This window comes from Heterodontus francisci, chromosome 17 (assembly GCF_036365525.1).
Source record: "Heterodontus francisci isolate sHetFra1 chromosome 17, sHetFra1.hap1, whole genome shotgun sequence".
Classification (NCBI taxonomy): domain Eukaryota; kingdom Metazoa; phylum Chordata; class Chondrichthyes; order Heterodontiformes; family Heterodontidae; genus Heterodontus; species Heterodontus francisci.
In genome coordinates this window covers 2,049,920-2,067,545 of record NC_090387.1, presented here as the reverse complement: position 1 = coordinate 2,067,545, position 17,626 = coordinate 2,049,920, and the positions used below count along the sequence as shown (strand labels likewise).

The following is a 17,626-nucleotide window of genomic DNA, read 5'->3' as shown; positions in this document are numbered from 1 at the left end:
AGGGGGTGCAGGAACAGAGAGACCTGGGAATATATGTGCACAAATCATTGAAGGTGGCAGAGCAGGTTGAGAAAGTGGTTAATAAGGCATATGGGATCCTGGACTTTATAAATGAGGGCATAGAGTACAAAAACAAGGAAGTTATGGTGAACCTTTATAAAACACTGCTTTGACCTCAACTGGAGTATTGTGTCCGTTTCTGGACATCACACATTAGGATGATAAGGCATTGAAAAGGGTGCAGAAAAGATTTACGAGAATGGTTTCAGGGATGAGGGACTTCAGTTACATGGATAGATTGGAGAAGCTGGGGCTGTTCTCCTTATAGAAGAGAAGGTTAAAAGGAGATTTGATGGAGGTGTTCAAAATCGTGAGGGATCTGGACAGAGTAGATAGGGAGAAACTGTTCCCGTTGGCCGAAGAATCGAGAAGCAGAGGGCATCAATTTAAGGTGAATGGCAAAAGAACCAATGGCGACATGAGGAAAAACATTTTATACAGCGAGTGGTTAGGATCTGGAATGCACTGTCAGAGAGTGTGGTGGAAGCAGATTCTATCATCGCTTTCAAAAGTGAATTGGATAATTATCTGAAGAGAAAAAATTTGCAGGGCTATGGGGAAAGGGTGGGGGAGTGGGATTAGCTCTTGCAGAGAGCTGGCACTGACATGAAGGGCGAGAACCATTCTCTGATGTTGGGAGCCTCAACTATTCACTGTATTTATTAACAGATTATGGAATAGAGAGCCATTTATCCAAATTTGCCAATGACACAAAGGTGACATTGTAAGCAGTGTAGATGGAATCATAAAATTACAAAAATGTTAATAGATTAAGTGAATAGGCAAAACTGTGGCAAATGGATTTCAAGGTAGGCAAATGTGAGATTATGCACTTTGGACCTGAAAAGAATAGAACAGGGTACTTTCTAAATGGTATAAAGCTAGAGACAGTGGAGGACAGAAGAGACTTAGATTATTAAAATGTCATTAACAGGTACCGAAAATAATCAAAAAGGCTGCTGGAATGCTGGCCTTTGTATCTAGAGGACTGGAGTACAGCGGGTAGAAGTCATGGTTCAGGTATACAAATGCCTGGTTAGACCACACCTGGAGTTACTGTGAGCAGCTCTGGGCACCACACCTTAGGAAGGATATAATGGCCTTGGAAGGAATGCAGTGTAGATTAACTAGAATAATACCTGGACTCCAAGTTAAATCATGGAGAGATTACACAAACCAAGGTTGTATTCCTTGGAAGTTATAAGTATTAAAGGGAACTGATAGAGTAGATAGAAATTTTCCACTGGTTGGGAGTCTCAGAGTAGGGGGTGTAGTCTAGAAATTAGACCCAGACCTCTTAGGGTGCAGTTAGAAAATGCTTTTACACACGAAGGATGGTAGAAGTTTGGAACTCTTCTGCAAATGGCAATTGATGCTAGATCAATTGTAAATTTAAATCTGAAATTGATAGATTTTCGTTAACCAAAGATATTAAGCGATATGGGGCAAAGGCGGGTATATAGAGTCCGCCACAGATCAGCAATGATCTCATTGAATAGCGGAACAGGATCAAGGAGCTATATGGTTTCCTGCTGTTCTTACTGGATAGACAGCAGGAAGACTGAGCTCAGGCAGGTTTGGCAGGAATTAAATTAATGCTGATCAATAAATTGATCCATTCAGTCCCACTGTGCCCTGACTGGGGAATCTGCATCCTGACGAGATGTGAACCTTCACTGATTTTTTCAGATACGGCTACGTCACCAACACGAAAGTGAAATTTGTTATTGTGGTAGATTCTTCCAACATCGCACTGAGGGACAACGAAATCCGAAGCGTAAGTTACTCCCTGAAAGGAGGGAGCCATTGGGTCGAGAAGCGAAGGGCACGGTTGCTGGGGTGAGAGGCGGGGGACACGGTTGAGGGGCGAGAGGCGGGGGACACGGTTGAGGGGCGAGAGGCGGGGGACACGGTTGAGGGGCGAGAGGCGGGGGACACGGTTGAGGGGCGAGAGGCGGGGGACACGGTTGAGGGGCGAGAGGCGGGGGACACGGTTGAGGGGCGAGAGGCGGTGGACACGGTTGAGGGGCGAGAGGCGGGGGACACGGTTGCTGGGTCGAGAAGCGAAGGGCGCGGTTGCTGGGGCGAGAGGCGGGGGACGCGGTTGCTGGGGCGAGAGGCGGGGGACGCGGTTGCTGGGGCGAGAGGCGGGGGACGCGGTTGCTGGGGCGAGAGGCGGGGGACGCGGTTGCTGGGGCGAGAGGCGGGGGACGCGGTTGCTGGGGCGAGAGGCGGGGGACGCGGTTGCTGGGGCGAGAGGCGGGGGACGCGGTTGCTGGGGCGAGAGGCGGGGGACGCGGTTGCTGGGGCGAGAGGCGGGGGACGCGGTTGCTGGGGCGAGAGGCGGGGGACGCGGTTGCTGGGGCGAGAGGCGGGGGACGCGGTTGCTGGGGCGAGAGGCGGGGGACGCGGTTGCTGGGGCGAGAGGCGGGGGACGCGGTTGCTGGGGCGAGAGGCGGGGGACGCGGTTGCTGGGGCGAGAGGCGGGGGACGCGGTTGCTGGGGCGAGAGGCGGGGGACGCGGTTGCTGGGGCGAGAGGCGGGGGACGCGGTTGCTGGGGCGAGAGGCGGGGGACGCGGTTGCTGGGGCGAGAGGCGGGGGACGCGGTTGCTGGGGCGAGAGGCGGGGGACGCGGTTGCTGGGGCGAGAGGCGGGGGACGCGGTTGCTGGGGCGAGAGGCGGGGGACGCGGTTGCTGGGGCGAGAGGCGGGGGACGCGGTTGCTGGGGCGAGAGGCGGGGGACGCGTTTGCTGGGGCGAGAGGCGGGGGACACGTTTGCTGGGGCGAGAGGCGGTGGGGCTTTGCTGGGTGAGAGGCAGCCGGGGGAGGATTGGGGTGGGTTCGCTGACCAAGAGGTGTCTCTATCAGTGTTCAGACTAAAGTGGAGATTGTCTTTCAATTAGAAATTCATATGTTCGGTTACTGATGACAAAGCTGTGATTTCAGATTGACCTGGCACTGTTTTTGAGAACTCAGTTTAATTAAACCAAGCTCTTAACTTTTGTCACTGACCAGATTTTACGAGTCACTGGGAGCTTTACTCTTTTTCGAACCCATACTGCTGTACTTACCCTGGAACATACGAACATAAGAATTAGGAGCAGGAGTAGGCCACTCGGCTCTTCGAGCCTGCTCCGCCATTCAGTAAGTTCGTGGCTGAACTGATTACTCCACATTTCCACCTACCCCCGGTAACCTTCCACCCCCTTGCTCATCAAGAATCTAGCTACCTCTGCCTTTTGAGGAAGAGAATTCCAAAGACTCACGACCATCTAAGAGAAAAAATTTCTCCGCATCTCTGCCTTAAATGAGCAACCACTGATTTTTAAACAGTGACCCCTCGTTCGAGATTCTCCCACAAGGGGAAACATCCTTTCCACATCCACCCTGTCAAGACCCCTCAGGATAAAGCACTGCAATGCCCTGTTGGATAGCCTTATATGGGATTGCTGACCCGAATCCGACATGTCGGGGTCAGTCGGGTCGCGGACCTTTACCCATGTACTGATGTAAAGGCCTGCTACCCGACCCGACGACGTGTCGGCTTCGGGTTGGGTCGCACTTCCAGGCCCGGCATTCAGGCTCGGTCGGGTTTCATTTGCAGACCTTTATCTCAGGATCTTATATGTTTCAGTCAAGTCGCCTCTTACTCTTCTAAATTCCAATTGATACAAGCCTAACCTGTCCAATCTTTCCTCCTAAGACAGCCCGCCCATTCCAGGTATTCGTCGACTAAACCTTCTCTGTACTGCCCGCAATGCATTTACATCCTTCCTTAAATAAGGAGACATTACTGTACACAGTACTCCAGATGTGGTCTCACCAATGCCCTGTATAGCTGAAGCATAACCTCCCTACTTTTGTATTCAATTCCCCTTGCAATAAACGATAATGTTCTATTAGCTTTCCTAATTACATGCTGTACCTTCATACTAACCTTTTGAAATTCATGCACTAGGACACCCAGATCCCTCTGCATCTCGGAACTCTGCAATTTCTCACCATTTAGATAATATGCTTCTTTTTTATTCTTCCTGCCAAAGTGGACAATTTCACACTTGCCCACATTGTACACCATTTGCCAGATCTTTGTCCATTCATCTAACCTATCTATATCCCTTTATAGCCCCCTTATGTCCTCTTCACAACTTACTTTCCTACCTATCTTTGTGTTATCAGCAAATTTAGCAACCATAGCTTCGGTCCCTTCATCTAAGTCATTGTTATAAATTGTAAAAAGTTGAGACCCCAGCACAGATCCCTGTGGCACACCACAGAAAATGACCCATTTATGCCTACTTTCTGTTTCCTGTTAGCTAGCCAGTCTTCCTGTTAGCATGCCAATGTGTTACCCCCTACACCATGACCTTTTATTTTCTGCAATAATCTTTGATGTGGCAACTTATCAAATGCCTTCTGGAAATCTAAGTACAATACATCCACTGGTTCCCCTTTATCCACAGCACATGTAGCTTCCTCAAAGAACTCCAGTAAATTGGTTAAACTTGATTTCCCTTTCACAAAACCATGTTGAATCTGCCTGATTGCCTTGAATTTTTCTAAATGCCCTGCTGTAACGTCTTTAATAATAGCTTCTAACATTTTCCCTAAGACAGATGTTAAGCTAACTGGCCTGTAGTTTCCTGCTTTCTGTCTTCCTCCCTTTTTGAATAAAGGAGTAACAATTGCTATTTTCCATCTAGCAGAACCTTCCCTGAATCTAGGGAATTCTGGAAAATTAAAGCTAACACATCAAGTATCTCACTGGCTACTTCTTTTAAAACCCTAGGATGAAGCCCATCAGGACCCGGAGACTTGTCAGTCCACAGCTCCAACAATTTGTTCAGTACCACTTCCCCGGTGATAGTAATTTTCTTGAATTCCTCCCTCCCTTCCATTTCCTGACTTACAGCTAATACTGGGATGTTACTTGTATCCTCAATAGTGAAGGCCGATGCAAAATATCTGAAATAAAAACAAAAAATGCTGGAAATACTCAGCAGGTCTGGCAGTATCTGTGGAGAGAGAAGCAGAGTTAACGTTTCAGGTCAGTGACCCCAGTGACTAGAGTTCTGATGAAGGGTCACTGACCTGAAACGTTAACTCTGCTTCTCTCCACAGATGCTGCCAGACCTGCTGAGTATTTCCAACATTTCTTGTTTTTATTTCAGATTTCCAGCATCTGCAGTATTTTGCTTTTATTTTGATGCAAAAATCTGTTCAATTCATCTGCCATCTCATTATCCATTATTAATTCCCCAGATTCACTTTCTATAGGACCAACACTCACTTTGTTAACTCGTTTCTTTTTTAAATATCTATAGAAACTCTTACTATCTGTCTTTATATTTCTAGCTAGCTTTCTCTCATACTCTAATTTTACCTTCCTTATCAATCTTTTGGTCATTCTTTGCTGTTTTTTATATTCTGTCCAATCTTCTGACCTGCCTCCCATCTTTGTGCAGTTATAGGCTTTTTCTTTCAGTTTGATACTATCTTTAACTGTTTTAGTTAACCACGGATGGCGGGTCCCACTCTTGGAATTTTTCTTTCTCGTTGAAATGTATCTATTCTGTGCATTCTGAAATATCCCCTTAAATGTCTGCCACTGCATCTCTATTGACCTATCCCTTAACCTGATTTGCCAGTTCACTTTAGCTAGCTCTGCTTTCATGCCCTCATAATTGCCCTTATTTAAGTTGAAAATACTAGTTTTGGACCCATTCTTCTCTCCCTCAAACTGAATGTAAAATTTAATCATATTATGATCGCTGCTACCTAGGGACGGCTTAACTATGAGGTCATTAATTAATCCTATCTCGTTGCACAATATCATGTCTAGTATAGCCTGCTCTCTGGTTGGCTCCAGAATGTATTGTTCCAGGAAATTATCCCAAAAACATTCTTTGTACTCCTCATCTAGGCTACCTCTGTTGATCTGATTTTTCCAGTTTATATGTAGGTTAAAATCCCCCATAATTATCGCTGTACTTTTCTGACAAGCTGCTATATATTTTCCTTTATGTCCTGTCCTACAGTGTGGTTAATGTTAGGTGGCCTGTACACCACTCCCACAAGTGACTTCTTGCCTTTATGATTTCTCATCTGTCCCCAAACTGCTTCTACATCCAGGTCTCCTGAACTTGGGTCATCCCTCTCTATTGCGCTAATGCCATCATTAATTAACAGAGCTATCCCTCCACCTTTTCCTAGATTCCTGTCTTTCCTAAATGTCATGTATCCTCCGCCAACGTGAGCCTCCAGTCCTCTGGCACCCTCCGGGCTGACCTTCGGCAAGTCTTCCCACAAGACTCTGCACGCATCCTCGCTGGACAGATCCGGAGAATACAACGTGCCAAGAGGCTCTTCCCTCCGGATCCATGAAGGAGAGTCTATTGTCGGCCGGCAGCTCAATGAGTGCCATTTTTCCAGCGAGTAGAAGAAGGGTGAGGCGTGGTCCAAATCTTCCAGGATCTGGATCTGCGACCTCACTTATGTGCCTCAGGACCCTATGAGCTGCAGGTCCCTCAGCGCGCCCTTCCCTTTGTACGCCTGCCACAGGACCGGGTCCACAACGGCCTGACCGAGACGGGACTCCAAGTCGAGCACCTCCCTCTCTAGGCGCCCAATCTTGGCTTCCTGCCTCTTGGTTGACCCCTTCGTGTACTCCTGACAGAAGACACAGATGTGAGTCTTGCCCACATCCCACCATAGCCTCAAGGAGGGGAAGCCCCCTGCTTCCTTCTCCAGCTGACCCAGAATCGGCAGAATGAATCCTGGATGCGCTCGTCCTTCAGCAGCCGGTTGTTAAAGTGCCAGTACGCGGACCCAGCCTGCTTGTGGAGTGAGCTCCGCCCACACCAGGTGGTGGTCTGAGCATGGCACCAGCCGCATGAAGGCCGCCGAGTCGCAGGAGACATACGTCTGCAAAATGTAGAGGCAGTCGATTCGGGATCCTCCTCCTCCTCCAGGAGAAGGCGCCTGAGTAGGGATGGAGATTCCACCAGACATCCAGAAAGTCGAGGGAGCTGATCAACTTCTCCACCTGTGCTTGGCTGCGCTGGGGACCGGAGCGATCCCTCACCTCGAGGGTACAATTAAAATCCCACCCGAGAATGGTGCACTCACCGCCACTGATGGAGCTCGAGAGCAGACACTTCTTTAAAGAAGCGCGCTTGCAACACGCCAGGCCTGGGCGCGTACACGTTCACAAAGTGGAGCGGCAAGGTGGAGCAAGTGGCCCGGCACAAGCTCCTTGACCCCCAAGATCTCTGGCTGAAAAGTCGGGGCTAACAAGATAGCCACCCCACTAGAAATAGGGGTGAGGTGACTCATGTAGACCCTTCCCTGGCACTCAAGGATCCAGGTGGCTTCATCTCTCAGAATGGTGTGGGTTTCCTGCAGAAAGCTCACCGCGTATCTCCCTTCCCTGAGGACTGAGACACTCCCTGCTACCATTGATGTTGAGACTGGCTATGGTTATCTTCCTGTCAAAAGTACTTTGAAACCCATCACCAACACGTCACTGTGAGGAGGGAGTGAAGTGCACCTTGCCTTCCACTCCCCCAGCAACCCAGAGAGGAACGCTTTGAACCGGTGCCTCAAAACCAGTTTCATGCCGGCACCCTTCTCTCCAGTTCTTGAGGGCGGCGCAGACAGACCGGATGATCATCAGATTAGACCACTGGCCGAGGGTCGGCTACACTATATTGAGGCAACCGTCACCAGGAAGTCCCGGAGTTCTGCAGTGGGGATGACAGGAGACTCTGTAGGATGCAGGAGGGAGTCCACTGCCTCACTGGCGATGGATTCAAGATCTTCCTCCCTGCCTCACACCGAGTTCCCATCCTCTTCTGGGTCATCACACCCACCACACACTGTGGGGCGGATGTCCCGGCCGCGCCAGCTGGTCCCACCTCCTTCATGATCTCACCCCCAGAATCGATGAAACAAAGAACAGTACAGCACAGGAACAGACCATTCGGCCCTCCAAGCCTGCGCCGATCTTGATGCCTGCCTAAACTAACACCTTCTGCACTTCCGGGGTCCATATCCCTCTATTCCCTTCCTATTCATGTATTTGTCAAGATGTCTCTTAAACGTCGCTATCGTATCTGCTTCCACCACCTCCCCCAGCAGCAAGTTCCAGGCACTCTCCACCCTCTGTGTAAAAAACTTGCCTCGCACATCCCCTCTAAACTTTGCCCCTCGCACCTTAAACCTATGTCCCCTAGTAACTGACTCTTCCACCCTGGGAAAAAGCTTCTGACTATCCACTCTGTCCATGCCACTCATAGCTTTGTAAACCTCTATCATGTCGCCCCTCCACCTCCGTCGTTCCAGTGAAAACAATCCGAGTTTTTCCAACCTCTCCTCATAGCTACTGCCCTCCGTACCAGGCAACATCCTGGTAAACCTCCTCTGTACCCTCTCCAAAGTCTCCACATCCTTCTGGTAGTGTGGGGACCAGAATTGCACGCAATATTCCAAGTGTGGCCTAACTCAAGTTCTGTACAGCTGCAACATGACTTGCCAATTTTTATACTCTATGCCCCGACTGATGAAGGCAAGCATGCCCGTATGCCTTCTTGATTACCTTATCCACCTGCGTTGCCACTTTCAATGACCTGCGGACCTATACGCCCAGATCTCTCTGCCTGTCAATACTCCTAAGGGTTCTGCCATTTACTGTATACTTTCCACCTGCCTTAGATCTTCCAAACTCCATCTGCCATTTCTCCGCCCAAGTCTCCAACCGATCTATATCCTGCTGTATCCTCTGACAATCCTCATCATTATCCGCATGGAGAGGAGTCCTCCCTGGGTTCTTCGTGGGAACCTGAGCCTATGGGCGCCAGCGGTTCAGGACCCCTCTCCACCTCCATCCCTAGGCTTGTGATTGGCCCAGGGAAGACAGTAGTTCCGGAAATCCAGCCGGAGCTGACGCCTATAAGAAACATATAAAATCCTGAGGGGTCTTGACCGGGTGGGTGTGGAAAGGATGTTTCCTCTTATGGGAGAATCTCAAACTGGGGTCACTGTTTGAAATTTTTTTTTAAATATTCTTAGACTCCTCTTCCACTGCCTATTGAAGACAGAGAATCTTTTTCTCTCAGAGGGTTGAGTGTCTTTGGAATTCTCTTCCTCAAAAGGCGGTGGAAGAAGAGTCTATGAATATTTTTAAGGCAGAGGTAGATAGATTCTTGATAAGCAAGGAGGTGAAAGGTTATCGGGGATAGGTGGAAATGTGGAGTTCAGCCATAAACTTATTGAATGGCGGAGCAGGCTCAAGGGGTAGAGTGGCCAACTCCTGCTCCTAATTCGTATGTTCGTATGTACCGGAGGCGGAGAATGGAAACCATCTCCTGCCCCACCAGTGCCCACAGGTCCAGCAGGCAGGGCAGCATTTTCAACCATAACTGGATTGGGTACATCCTGTTCGAGATTGGATTTTGGCCTAGAGGGCCAACCCTTTGGGGCCTCGCCCTCCCCTCCACTCAGGGCACCCGACCCAGTGGCAGCTGGGGAGGCTTCTCCAGGGGCGTCCCTCGGCTCCCCCACCACAAGCAGGTCTCCACTCCCTCCTCCAGGAGGGGCCACAAGTACAGGGACCTCCCCCTCCCCTCCATCCTGAGGGATAGGTAGCTCCTGCCCAGGCCTTATGGCAACCCGGGGACCTGAGCCAGGGGACAGCACCCCTTCAGCAGATGGGCCCTGCATCTCTGGGTCTTGTGTCACCTCTGTGGAGGGTGCCTTCTCTTTTTCCCACTGGGGAGCAGAGGCTTAGAGACCTCCATGACATCAGAGGCCTCTGCACCCTCCTTTTGCCCGGTTACCCTGGACCCAAGCCAGCCCCGGGGTAAGTGGGTTCCCTGGGATCGGGCCTTGGGCTGAGCCCAGACTCGGGCTATGCTGCAGTATCAATGGGACGCGTCTCTTTGTGTTCTTTTTTCATGCCTTCCTTCCACTCAGTCAGGCCCCCTCATCCTTACTGGAAGCTGTGAAAATCACCGCCTCCAGAACCGCCCCTGCAGTGATAACTACAGCTGTGGAAATGGGACGCAGGGGGTGGTGGGTGGGTGGAAATGGGAGGCGGGGGCGGTGGGTGGGTGGAAATGGGAGGTGGGGGGGGGGTGGGTGGGGGGGGGTGGGTGAAAATGGGAGGCGTGGGGGCTGGGTGGAAATGGGAGGCCGGGGAGGGGGGGGGGGGGTGGAAATGGGAGGCGGGGGGGTTGGGTGGAAATGGGAGGCGGAGGGGGGGGGTGGGTGTAAATGGGAGGTGGGGGGGGGTGGTGGGTGGATGCAGTGGTGCCACCCTGGGCTGCCGCAGTGGATTTGGCAGCTGGGAAGTTGGGGCAGTTCTTCCGAACATGTCTCACTCCTTTACAGGCGTGTCGCCGCGCCCCATCCAAGGTCCAGATGACGCGAAAGGCTGGAACTTTATACTGAAGTGGCCTTCCGCTAACTCCTCCTGCGCCAGCTGCATAAATAGCTGGCAGTGGACGTAGACATGCTCCTGAAGACCAAGCCAGACTGGGGTGATCCCCGACCTCACCTCCCCCAGATGGTGCAGGTGGGGGAGGAGGAGCTCACTGGGAATGAAGGGCGGGATGTTTAATAACATTATCACTGTGCACTGGACCCCAGAGTGTTCACTGGCAGGAAAGTCCTGCCCGCAGTGAGCCCCATACTCGGGGCCAGGGGCACTTCCCGCTCGGTCTTCAGGAAAAACGCTACCACAGTGGCGCAGTGGTTAGCACCGCAGCCTCACAGCTCCAGCGACCCGGGTTCAATTCTGGGCACTGCCTGTGTGGAATTTGCAAGTTCTCCCTGTGTCTGCGTGGGTTTTCGCCGGTTACTCCGGTTTCCTCCCACCACCAAAAGACTTGCAGGTTGATAGGTAAATTGGCCATGATAAATTGCCCCTAGTATAGGTAGGTGGTAGGGGAATATAGGTACAGGTGGGGATGTGGTAGGAATGTGGGATTAGTGTAGAGTTAGTATAAATGGGTGGTTGATGGTCGGCACAGACTCGGTGGGCCGAAGGGCCTGTTTCAGTGCTGTATCACTAAAAATAAAAAATAAATAAAAATATCTTTGAGGTTGCGACAATGGCCGAGGGCTGACGAGCTCGGCCATTGCCTTTACACAGGCCTCTTTAGAATGTTGGGGTGGGCATAGCTCTTTACCCCATGGCTGGAAGTTATTAACAGAGGCTGCAATCGAATAGGTATTCAGAGGGCCCCTACACCGGTGATGATGAACTTGCCATGGGTTCAAGAGCCAAACCCACCCCGAATTGTAGGCTTGCAAATTCAAACAAAAAATCAAAGGTTTGCAAGAAATAATGAATAAGCAAATAATAGGTTAGGGGAGAGGCTGAGGGTATACAGGAAAGGGAAAGACAGGCTGTGAGCGATGACTTTGTTTCAAAAGGTGGTACACAGAGAGCACTTTAAACAGTCTTTGGTAGTACTCCTGGTCTTCCGGTCTTCTGGTTGGGGGAGGCACCTTAACCTGGGTCAGCTGAAAGTTGTCCAGGCACTAGCTGTCTCCTGCTCCTTTAGTCAGTCAGCTTCAGCTGACCCAGGCTGGGCAAATGTTTAATGCAGCTGCACATCTGCAGAATTGTACAGCTCCCACCCTTTGTTGTTCCAGCCTCTTCCACCTCCCCCAACAGTCCAAATCAAATAAAAATCTAGTGCTCTCCACCCACCTCCAAATACAGCCTTCTGTCTTGAAAGTCTTTTTCTTCTCAGTATCAAATGTGGTTATAAAAATGCTGTAGTTCTCCCTCTCCAACTGACTGCAGCACTGTCAGCTGAACTTCGTGCACTCAGTCATCCCAATTAGGCAGCAGCCAACCCCCTTTTTTTTTCTTTTGTTTTTTTTTTCACAAGGTGACCTTTATACCCCAGGCCCCTTTTATATTTCCACATCGAGGGGGCCTTTATTCCTCAGGCCCCCTTTATATACATATTTGCAGTTTTAAAATAACTTTATTAAAACCAGATAAATAAACAAAAAAACTCAAATTAAAATGCCATTCTCGGCGTCAATGATGCACTCCAGTCCCTGCGGTGCCCACCGGTCGCGGAAGGCCTCAAGCGTACCGGCGGACACCGCATGCTCCTTCTCCAGGGACACCCGGGCGCGAACGTAACCGCGGAAGAGGGGCAGGCAATCGGGGAGGACGGAACCCCCGACAGCCCGCAACCTGGACCTGTGAATTGCCACCTTGGCCAGGCCCAGGAGCAGACCGACGAGGAGATCCTCCTCCCGGCCCAAGCCCCTCCGCACCGGGTGCCCAAAGATCAGGAGCGTGGGACTGAAGTGCAGCCAGAATTTGAGGAGCAGCCCCTTCAGATACTCAAAGAGGGGCTGCAACCTCGCACACTCCGGATAAACATGGAACACGGACTTGTCCAGGCCGCAGAAAGTACAGGCGGCCTGGGAGTCCGTGAACCTACTTAAAAGTCTATTGCACGGGACTGCTCTGTGCAGCACCCTCCATCCCAGGTCCCCGATGTAAAGGGGGAAGACTCCTGCGTAGAGAGACCTCCATCGGGGTTTCCCCTCGCCGCCAGATTGCTGTACCTGCCCTGGGAGTGTTTGATGAGGACAGTGTAGAGAGAGCTTTACTCTGTATCTAACCCTTTTTTTTTTATTATGGAGGTGAGGATACCACGCGATGGCTGCCGGGTAGAACACAGCGGGGTGAAGGTGACCTCCCAGAGAGCCAGAGAGGAGACAGGGATGCTGTACCTCACCTGGGAGTGTGCTGGGGCCAGTGTAGAGGGAGCTTTACTCTGTAGCTAACACTGTGCTGTACCTGTCCTGGGAGTGTTTGATGGGGGATGGCAGTGAATGTGATTTAATTTGGAGTGCAGGTGTTATCATTTTGCTTCCTGTGTTTTTATTTCTCTCCAGATGTTCAGAAAACTGCATAACTCCTACACAGATGTCATGTGCAATCCATTCTACAACCCGGGAGAGCTGATTCAGTCCAAGTAAGGCGTGACTGGGGGCAGAACATGTGATCACAGTAACACTCATTTGCTCTTTGGGACTATGTATGTGTTGTGCTGATGAAAGGCGAGTAGAAAATGGAAGTCAGCCAAAAGGCTTTGAATACTGGGAGTCAGTTGAAATATTCACCACTGAGATCGATAGATTTTTGTTTTTAAGAGTATCGAGGAGCAAAGGTGAGAAAACTGAGTTAAGATGCAAGTCAGACAGTTGAATGGTGCGACAGGCTCGAGAGTCTGAAATGAATCTTCCTGTTGCTGCGGTCATTTATATCTGTTCTTCAGAGCAGCTTTTCCTGTATTGTTAGAGGATAGGGTGTGTTTGGGAGGGGTCAGTGTGGGGTGGAGCCCGCAGTCCCAAACCAGTTCTGTACCCTGATTCACCTGTGACTCAGCACTGGGTAAGTGTCTGTTTCAACTGTTGCAAAGTCACAGTCTGAGGGGTGTCATCAGCGGATCCTCAGTGCTCCGTATCTCCTCTGGTGATGGAACGGGGGAGTGTTTGGGGGTAAGTGAGGAGATCTCTTCATCACTTGGTGTCCATTCATGGAGTGACAGCTGTCCTTCCGTGTCAGTCATCACATTTGTTCTGGCCCCTGAATGAGCCAATTCATTGTGCAGCTTCTGATGAAGGTCCTCTTTGGAATTCGCCAAGGACTGACTGACTCACCCCAGCTAGAGGGAGATGGGGGAAACCAGGCTATGGCTAACTCACTGATTTACAACCTGACCTATTAGTGAGTCACAGGTGAGGTTAGCTCCAGTTCCAGAAATGACCAAGTTACAGGACTGTCCAAGTCCCAGGGTGATCAAAGCTTGTTCAGTGGGGAAAGCAAAGTGCATGAAGTTGTTTCTGTTGGTGGGAGAGGAAGCTGACTCAGTCTATCTCTGCTCAGGCATGAGCACCCCAGATTCAGGAGGTAGGGGCAGGGAGTGGGAGGGGATGGTGGGGGCAATCTCCCAGAATTCCAACAGAATGTCAGTGGTGGGGCCTGGAGACTGGTGCCTGTGCATCCTCCACCTGTCTGGCATATTGTGGGGACCATCTGGTATCTGTGACCACCTCTTTTTTTTAAATTCATTCAAGGGATGTAGGCATCACTGGCCAGACCAGCATTTATTGCCCATCCCTAATTGCCCTTGAAAAGGTGGTGGTGAGCTGCCTTCTTGAACCGCTGCGGTACACCCACAGTGCTGTTAGGAAGGGAGTTCCAGGATTTCAACCCAGCGACAGTGAAGGAGCGGCGATATAGTTCCAAGTCAGGATGGTGTGTGGCTTGGAGGGGAACTTGCAGGTGCTGGTGTTCCCATGCATCTGCTGCCCTTGTCCTTCTAGGTGGTAGAGGTCTTGGGTTTGGAAGGTGCTGTCGAAGGAGCCTTGGTGCATTGCTGCAGTGCATCTTGTAGATGGTACACACTTGGTCTTGCTCTGTGTTTCTGGGATGCTCCCAGTAACTGATGGCCTTGTGCTCTGTGTTTCAGGGTCTTTGACAACATGGTCTCAGGTATGATGGTTCAGGTGTGCTGAGGCCTGAACTCTGGAGATCCTGCTCTTCAATGGCCCCATGCTGTGTACCTGCCTCTCCATTACATTTCTTGGACGACTTTCAGTGACAATGTGCCCTGAATGAAATGGAAGAGCACCCGAGATGTCTACTTCATTTTATGGGCTGAAAGTTTCATCAAGTTTATTAAATATTTCTGAAACCTCCGATACAATCCAATATGTAATACAATCAGTAGGATCTCTGGGCACAGTGAGGTTCAGTTAGTGTAAGACTTGATCACCAGACCCCCTAACTCTCTGTCTTAGCTTCATTTCCTGGCATGGTGTGCATAGGTGGTGGCAGTGAGGAGCTGCTGGGAAGATACTCAGGTTAGGTGTAGAGTGTGCAAATCTCACCTGGTTATTTCACAGAAGCAGAGAGGAGTGGGAGAGTGTGAATCAGATGACAGCTTAGACTGTTGTGTAATTGTGCTATGAACAGTAAAGTCTGATACTCCAGTAATACTGGTTCAGCTTAATTTGTGTAATATCTGTACAACAGGTGAAACCCAATATCCAAACCAAGACTCTTGCTTCCTGACTGCAGGGCTGAGGTCATATGGAGTTGGAGGGAGATGTCCTTTGTATGAGGGAGCAGGACTTTAGATACAGTTAATGTCCAGTTTCACCAATGCTGAGGTTTTTGTTATTTGATTAACTGAATTCCTTATTCACTGACTCTTCCATTTCTAGCACTGGCTATTTGTCTCATTAAATCAGGGGAGCAGTGTCCTGACTGAATCCAGAATTGTCACCTTCCATTTGATAATTGGAAGTGCCCCAATATTTGGATTTTGTTTATTTCTATCCGTGCAGTTGAGTGCAGATGTTGCAGGGTTTGATAACTTTTGAAATAGTTTGTTAGACACATAGTGGTGTATTATTTGAATCTGTTTATATATTGCCCTTTGTAGGTGTATCTGTTCTGAATTATAAATTATAAATATAATTTGAACCTCACCTTATTGTGTCTTGAATGTGATGCTTTTGGCACATGGGCTTATGTTAGTTGAACAGTGTCCCGTTCTGATCCTCTCTCCACCTGCTCTACCGTTAGTTGGCAAATCATTGAATATATCAAAAACCATACATACATCTGCAAAACCTTCCTATCAACTTCCACTGGTGAGAGGGTATGAATACAGCATGACCAGTTTACATGGGCATTTTCCGTTATAAATATTGACAAAGGAATTTATGTTATATGACTTTAAAATGCAGCACTGAATTATGTCTCTGTGCCGTGATCTAAACAGTTGTCAGGCAAATCTCCCACCTGCCAAGACTGAGGCACACATTATTTCACCACATGAATGTTAAAACTTAAAATTGCAAGCCCCTGACTGGAAAGACATTTGCATAGTAACAGGCATAGAAGCATAGAAAATAGGAGCAGGAGTAGGCCCTTCGAGCCTGCACTGCCATTCAATATGATCATGGCTGATCGTCCAAACTCAGTACTCTGTTCCCGCTTTCTCCCCGTATCCCTTGATTCCTTTAGCCCTAAGAACTATATCTAACTCTTTCTTGAATATATTTAATGATTTAGCCTCAACTGCTTTCTGTGGTAGAGAATTCCACAGGTTCACCACTCTCTGGATGAAGAAATCCCTCCTCATCTCAGTCCTAAATGGCTTACCCCTTATCCTTAGATTGTGACCCCTGGTCCTGGACTGCTGCATGGATTAATGAGCTGCAGTTGGCCATGGATTCCTTCCAGAATGGCATGTGGGACACAAAACACAGCTGGTCACTGCATATAGGGTCTCACTTCCTGCATCTACAACTCTTGCTCAGTTTCGCTGACACTGGTCACGTCCCTCCTGCAACCACCACTAATCCATCCAATCACTGAACCTAGTGGCTGTGACTCGAGAGTCCAGACTAAGGCATGCTCGTTGACTATGCAGGGTCCCTTCGAGCCCAGTGTCCACATTTCAACCAGGTCACTAAACAGTGATGCCTCATTTTTTTCTTAATTCAAGGGCACTGAGTCACTATCACTGCGACTGAGAGCAAACATACATTGTGGACAGAATTGTTGGTATCAGCCTCCAGCCAATGACTTCAATCTTTATAGAGAGTTTTTTTTTGTTGTTTGGTCCCTAGCTACGTGTGGGTATCATTGAGTGTTAACATCAGGGTGTAAAACCTGGCAGATGTAGAGAAACTAAAAGGAACAGGGAGATTTGGACCGATTTAGAGATAATTCTGATTTCAAGGCTGTTCAGAAATTAGAATCGAGTGAACTGTAACTGGTCTGAGAAAAGTGACTCGAGAGGATGCACAGGCTGTGCACATGGATATTGCACACACTGGTTGTCAGGAACATCACAGATGCAGTGGATCTGGCCCGTTATTCCTCTGTAGGTTGGCATTTTGCTCCCATAGTGTGCGAGGGATTCACCTTCCCTGCTTAACTCTTGACTTTATTCAGACTAAACTGGGCTGAATAGGTAAGCCAAATCTCCAAGGAGTGTTTCTCCACCTGAGCAAGGAGCCCAGTTGCAGTAAGTGGTTACCAACCGGCTCAGGGATTGTATTACCACAAGGTGGCTGGAACTGTATTCAGACGGAGGCATGGGGTGCAGATCAGTATGGAGTGAAAGCATGGAATAATTTAAAGATGGAGACAGGGTTTATGGCAGTACTAAACCAGTGAGGGTGGAAATGATCAGGCTGTGTGGTTCTGGATGAGCTGATCTTTAAAAGGCTGGGAATCCAGAGAAGCGAGTATTGAAGAAGATTACATGCTACATTGGGGGTGTAAATAGACTGTGATAGAAATGAAAGTTGATTTTGGCAATAGACTAGGTGTGGGACTCAGGGTTGAATTTCACCTCCTGCTCTGCATTTAACAAATGATTTTCCTGCAGCACTCCTCAGTCACAGGATGGGACCGACTGCAAGAATCAGCCACAGAAGTCCAGCAGTACAAAATTAATTTTGTAAAGTGCTGCTATTTTTAGTTGTCCAGCAGGTGGATTCAGT

The 17,626-nt window shown here is 49.4% G+C and overlaps 1 protein-coding gene across 1 annotated transcript in view; it reads left to right on the top strand.

The window, feature by feature from the left end:
- The window catches only part of trappc2l (trafficking protein particle complex subunit 2L), a 38,922-nt gene extending 23,327 nt beyond the window's left edge, over window positions 1–15,595 (top strand). Inside the window, exons 3-5 of the mRNA XM_068048992.1 lie at window positions 1,750–1,837; window positions 12,992–13,071; window positions 14,572–15,595. Of these exons, the coding sequence (XP_067905093.1) occupies window positions 1,750–1,837; window positions 12,992–13,071; window positions 14,572–14,617 (214 nt within the window). The 3' untranslated portion in view covers window positions 14,618–15,595. The remainder of the gene's footprint in view (window positions 1–1,749; window positions 1,838–12,991; window positions 13,072–14,571) is intronic.
- The last annotated feature ends 2,031 nt before the right edge of the window (window positions 15,596–17,626 follow it).